Source organism: Capsella rubella, unplaced genomic scaffold, assembly GCF_000375325.1.
Source record: "Capsella rubella cultivar Monte Gargano unplaced genomic scaffold, Caprub1_0 scaffold_2, whole genome shotgun sequence".
NCBI classification, from domain to species: domain Eukaryota; kingdom Viridiplantae; phylum Streptophyta; class Magnoliopsida; order Brassicales; family Brassicaceae; genus Capsella; species Capsella rubella.
In genome coordinates, this window is record NW_006238922.1 from 5,755,751 (window position 1) to 5,761,436 (window position 5,686).

The window sequence follows — 5,686 nt, forward strand, 5'->3', positions numbered from 1 at the left end:
TTCCAAAAATAACTAAGGAACTTAGTATCACGATCAGAAACTATGGTCTTAGGAATGCCATGCAAATGAACAACTTCTCTAAAGAACAAGCTAGCAACATGAGATGCATCATCGGTTTTATGACATGGAATAAAATGCGCCATTTTAGAGAAGCGATCAACAACCACAAAGATAGAATCCTTACCGGCCCTAGTCCTAGGCAATCCTACCACAAAATCCATAGATATATCATTCCAAGGATGCAAAGGAATAGGTAAAGGGGTATACAAACCGTGGGGTTGAACCTTAGCCTTAGCTTGCTTACAAGTCGCGCAACGTTCACAAAGTCGCTCGACATCTCTTTTCATGTGTGGCCAATGGAAGTGTTTTTCCATTACCTTGTACGTCTTAGCCACTCCAAAGTGTCCCATTAAACCACCTCCATGAGCTTCCATTAGAATCAATTCTCGCAAAGAAGAGTGAGGCACACAAAGTCTATTATCATAGAATAAATACCCATCATGCCGATAATATTTTCCAAACGCAAACTTTTCACAAGATTGAAATATTTTGCTAAAATCAGAATCATTAGCATACAAGTCTTTTATTTGCTCAAAACCCAACAATCTTGCATCCAAAGAAGTAAGCAAAACATACCTCCGAGATAATGCGTCGGCTACAACATTATCTTTACCTTTTTTGTACTTAATCACGTATGGAAAAGTTTCTATGAATTCAACCCACCGTGCATGACGTTTGTTGAGCTTTTGTTGACCCTTTATGTGCTTGAGAGACTCGTGGTCGGTATGAATGACGAACTCTTTCGGCCATAGATAGTGTTGCCACGTTTCTAGTGCTCAGACAAACGCGTAAAGCTCCTTGTCGTAAGTCGGATAGTTGAGTGTCGCTCCTCCTAGCTTCTCGCTAAAGTATGCTATGGGCTTATGATCCTGCATCAAAACAGCTCCAATACCTATCCCGGAGGCATCACACTCAATCTCAAAAGTTTTCATAAAATTAGGAAGAATTAAAACGGGAGAATTAGTGAGCTTCTCTTTCAAGGCTTGGAAGGCGTTTTCTTGTGCATCTTCCCACTTGAATCCAACGTCCTTCTTGATAACTTCCGTAAGCGGGGCGGCAATGGTGATGAAATCTTTGACAAATCGTCGGTAAAATCCCGCTAAACCGTGAAAGCTCCTTACTTCGCTCACATTCTTAGGGCTCGGCCATTCTCGAATCGCCTTGACCTTTTCTTCATCGACCTTGATTCCATCTGCACTTACAACAAAGCCTAGGAAAACAAGATTATCCGTGCAAAAGGTGCACTTCTTCAAGTTCGCATATAGCTTTTCCTTTCGAAGCAAATCCAAAACAAGTTTAAGATGCATGACATGATCTTCCAAGTTTTTGCTATAAACCAAGATGTCATCAAAATAAACAACAACAAATACTCCAATATGCTTCCTAAGGACATGATTCATCAATCTCATGAAAGTGCTAGGTGCATTTGTTAACCCAAACGGCATAACTAACCATTCATACAATCCTTGTTTCGTTTTAAAAGCCGTTTTCCATTCATCACCCTCCTTCATCCGGATTTGATGATAACCACTTTTAAGATCAATTTTTGAAAAGATGCTAGAACCATGCAATTCATCAAGCATATCATCTAATCGAGGAATAGGGTGGCGATACTTAACCGTGATATTATTGATGGCTCGGCAATCCACGCACATACGCCAACTTCCATCTTTCTTTGGTACAAGTAAAACCGGAACGGCACATGGACTCATGCTTTCTCGAATATGACCCTTGTCCATAAGCTCGTTCACTTGTTTCTCGAGTTCTTTTGTCTCGGTCGGGTTGGTGCGATAAGCTGGTCGGTTTGGTAGGACGGCTCCCAGGACGAAGTCAATTTGATGCTCGATCCCTCGGATGGGTGGTAAACCTATGGGATTATCTTCCGGAAAAACGTCCTTATATTCTTGCAAAACCAACTTGATCTTACTCGGTATCACCGGTTCGGGATTAGTTGAACAAGTAAGAGTTTCTTTGAAAACAAAGAGTAAACTATTTTTGTGATTTACCTTGTTCTTACCCTTGGTATCGTTTGGTTCGGTTGATTTGATGGCTCGTTGTTTCATACTTAGCTGGTCTAAATAGACTTCATGCGGAGTCATCGGGATGAGAGTTGTCTTTCGGCCATTGTGTTCGAAGGTCTGCCGGTTGGTGAAGCCATCGTGAAGAACTCTTTGATCCGATTGCCATGGTCGTCCGAGAAGAATGTGACTAGCGTCCATCGGTAGAATGTCACACATGATCTCATCTTGATACTTCCCAATTGAAAGAGGTACCTTGACTTGTTCTTTGACGGACATCTCACCCGTGTCATTGAGCCATTGGAGTGAATACGGTCTCGGGTGTTCAAGCACTTCTAAGCCAAGCTTCTCGACCATACTCCTGCTTGCAACGTTAGTACAACTTCCGCCATCGATAATCAAACTACATATCTTATCTTTGACGAGGCAACGTGTATGAAACAAATTTTCCCTTTGCGCTTGTTCCTCGGCTTTAGTTAGAACACTCAACGATCTTCTCGCAACAAGCAACTCTCCTTTAGTAGGGGCTTCCATATCTTCTTCTATTGAGCCTTCTTCCGAACGATCATCTTCGGATTCTACTTCGCCATTGTCTCTAAGAACCATGATCCTTTTGTTGGAACATTCGCTCGCGTAATGCCCAAGTCCTTGACACTTAAAGCATCGGATATCTCTAGCCCTCGTGATTACTTCCTTATCCTTTGCTTTTGGATCTAGATCGACCTTTGGCTTGACGAACGGCTTGTAATCCTTTTGATAACCGAACTTCTCTTCCTTTTGATAACTTGGCTTTCCAGGGCTGTAGCTGGTCTTGGTGTGACTTGATCGGGCGTTCCTTCTCTTGATTTGCTGCTCGAACATAACCGCTTTGTGAAGCATCTCCTCAAGCTCCACATAATGTTGAGTTTCTAAACGATCTTGGATTTTTCTGTTAAGACCTCCCATGGATCGAGACATGACCGCTTCTCCATCTTCTTGAAGATCGGCTCTTAACATAAGGGTTTCCATTTCCTTAAAGTACTCCTCGACGGTCTTGCTTCCTTGAACCAAATTCCTCAACCGCTGATGTAGTTCTTGATGATAGTAACTTGGCACAAATCTTTTTCGCATGACGGCTTTAAGCTGGTTCCATGTGTCGATCGGATAGTCTCCGGCACGTCTTCGGCTAGTGACAAGTTGATCCCACCAACTTAGGGCATAGTCGTAGAATTCAGTAGCCGCAATTTTAACCTTATTGCACTCAAGACTTTCTTGACAAAGAAAGACCAACTCAATTTTCTGCTCCCATTCCAAATAAGTATCCGGGTTGTTGGTTCCATGGAATGTGGGAATTTGGAGCTTTAGGCCTCCCAAAGGATCTCTAGGCGGTGCTCTCTCTCGGCGACGCCTACGTTGGCTGCTGTGGGAAGAGGCGTGACTATAGTAACTCCTTGCATCATCATTTTGCCTTGGTTCTTCATGCCGTGGTTCTTCTTTCCTTTGACGTTGATTTGGTTCCGGGTTGACTTGATGCAAGTGTAGAGCACCAATATTTTCCTAATCATCGTTGCCATGGCAGTGGTGACTGATTCCAAAATCCTCTTCTCAAGACTAGATGTGGATGACTCTTCTTCTTCTTCACTTGTCACCATTGTACCTGAAAAATCAAAACTTTAACAAGTAAACAGTCCAAAAACAGACAAATATAAACGGATCTGGAAAAATAGCAAATTGACTCTAAAAATTCCGAAATTAATTTTAGAAAACAATAGACTCGTCACTGGTTCTAATGCAATTGGTTTCACAATTTTTGAACAAGCCAATTATTTTATAAAATTCACGCAATATTGAAACAAAATCAGAAAAACAGAAATTTCGGGATGGAACTTCAAAACCTGGTTACAAAGTGGCTCTGATACCACATGGTAGATTCCTTGCCGTGAATCTATCCTCCAAGGACCACTTTAATGGTTTTGAAATGGAAATGGCGAGATTGATGGTGAATGATGGATAGACCTTGAACAAAACAGCGGAATGACGATGAACGAGAGTGATTACGAGATGGAGTGGATGCAGCGGATTGAAGGGGGGAATGAAATGTACTTCCAAGAGTGATGAGAAACTCTTAGACTACAAGCTTGAATCCAACTTAGATATTACACACTAAGAAGAAAACAAGTTGAAAAGATATTACACACTTTTCGGATCAAACAAGTAAAGAGAGAGTTTTAGAATAAAATGTTTGATGTTTTGCAAATGAGAGATACATGGAGTTTATATAGAGAAGGGAGGACCAAGGAGAGGAGATAAGAGAAGAGAAAACATGCAAGAGCATGCACAAGTGTCTTGTAAATTACACTCATGCAAGCTCATGCAAGAGTCTTGGAAATAACAACAAGTAATAAATGCAAAGTTTGAAGAGAAAAGGGAAAATGGGCCAAGGCTTTGTGAGTGGGCCTTGTACCACGAATTGGGCTGGTAAAGAGAGACTTGAAAGTGTTACTTAGGCCTCATTAAAAACCTTGTCAAGAAAACCCATTGGTACAAAACTTAACAAGGGAAAAAGAGTGCATAAGAAATACTTAACCCTTTACCGAACCTCTTGAGCCGTGATCACTATGAGTGAAGATTGAACGACGTCTTCTTGAGTCTTGTTTAGCTCCTTTAGAAGTCCATTGATGGCTTGGTTGAACTTCTTATTTCTTGATCTTGTTAGAAGACCCGCCGGGACGATCAATGCTTCCTCCGGTACAAGATGTTCTTCGTGTGGTTCAAGTGGATTGGCCATGATCTCATCAAACTGTTTGGGTATAAATGGTAGAACTGTCTGTGTTAGTGAAACTAGGTACAACTGGTAAAACTGTGTGTGTAAAACTGGTAGAACTGAGACAATATTACTGTTTTTTTGCAAGATTCCGACGACGAGACACCAATGCAGCCGTTAAGAATGTACTTCCCACCGAGTTAGTACAACAAGAAGATAAAGCTATCGACAAGGTGCCATATCCATGAAACTTTGTCTGTACTAGAAAAAGGGTTGGATATTCCTATGACGAAGAGCGAGAAGGAGTGGTTTGAAGACCATATGCAGTTCAAGCTCATATTCCACTTGAAAAAGGACCCAAACCACAAGGTTATGGGAATGTGGATGCTCCTTCTTCGTACGGCTTGCATAGAGAAAAAGAAGGAAGTTTGGTTCGTGGTAAACGGTGTCCCAATCCGGTATGGATTGAGAGAGCATCCTTTAATGTCGGGTTTGGATTGTCGTGTCTATCCGGAGGGTTACATGAACGCGGGAAGTGAAAGGTTCAAGAGGAAGCACTTCAGGAACCTTAGGACGGTAAGATTGGAAGACGTCAAGGAAAAACTACAGACGATGGTTCCGGATCGTACTCATGACAGGTTGAAGATGATGGTACTCTACTTTTTAGTGAGTATCCTTGTCGGGGACACCAAGAACTCGGGTAAGTTAGCAGCGCCCATAGATAGCCTATGTCTACGAGCGGTTAACGATCTGCAGTTTTGTGCTACCTTTCCTTGGGGAATGTACTCGTTTGAGCACATGATCAAGTCCATCTCGCACACTATGCGCCATTTTGATGGGGTGGTGGAGAAAGAAGAAGCAATTT

The 5,686-nt window shown here is 42.0% G+C and overlaps 1 protein-coding gene across 1 annotated transcript in view; it reads left to right on the plus strand.

Annotated features, from left to right (window-relative positions):
- Positions 1–5,106: 5,106 nt before the first annotated feature.
- Positions 5,107–5,686, plus strand: part of LOC111832129 (uncharacterized protein At3g43530-like) — a 1,418-nt gene continuing 838 nt past the window's right edge. The window contains exon 1 of the mRNA XM_023788466.1: positions 5,107–5,472. Coding sequence (XP_023644234.1) covers positions 5,107–5,472 — 366 coding nt within the window. The remainder of the gene's footprint in view (positions 5,473–5,686) is intronic.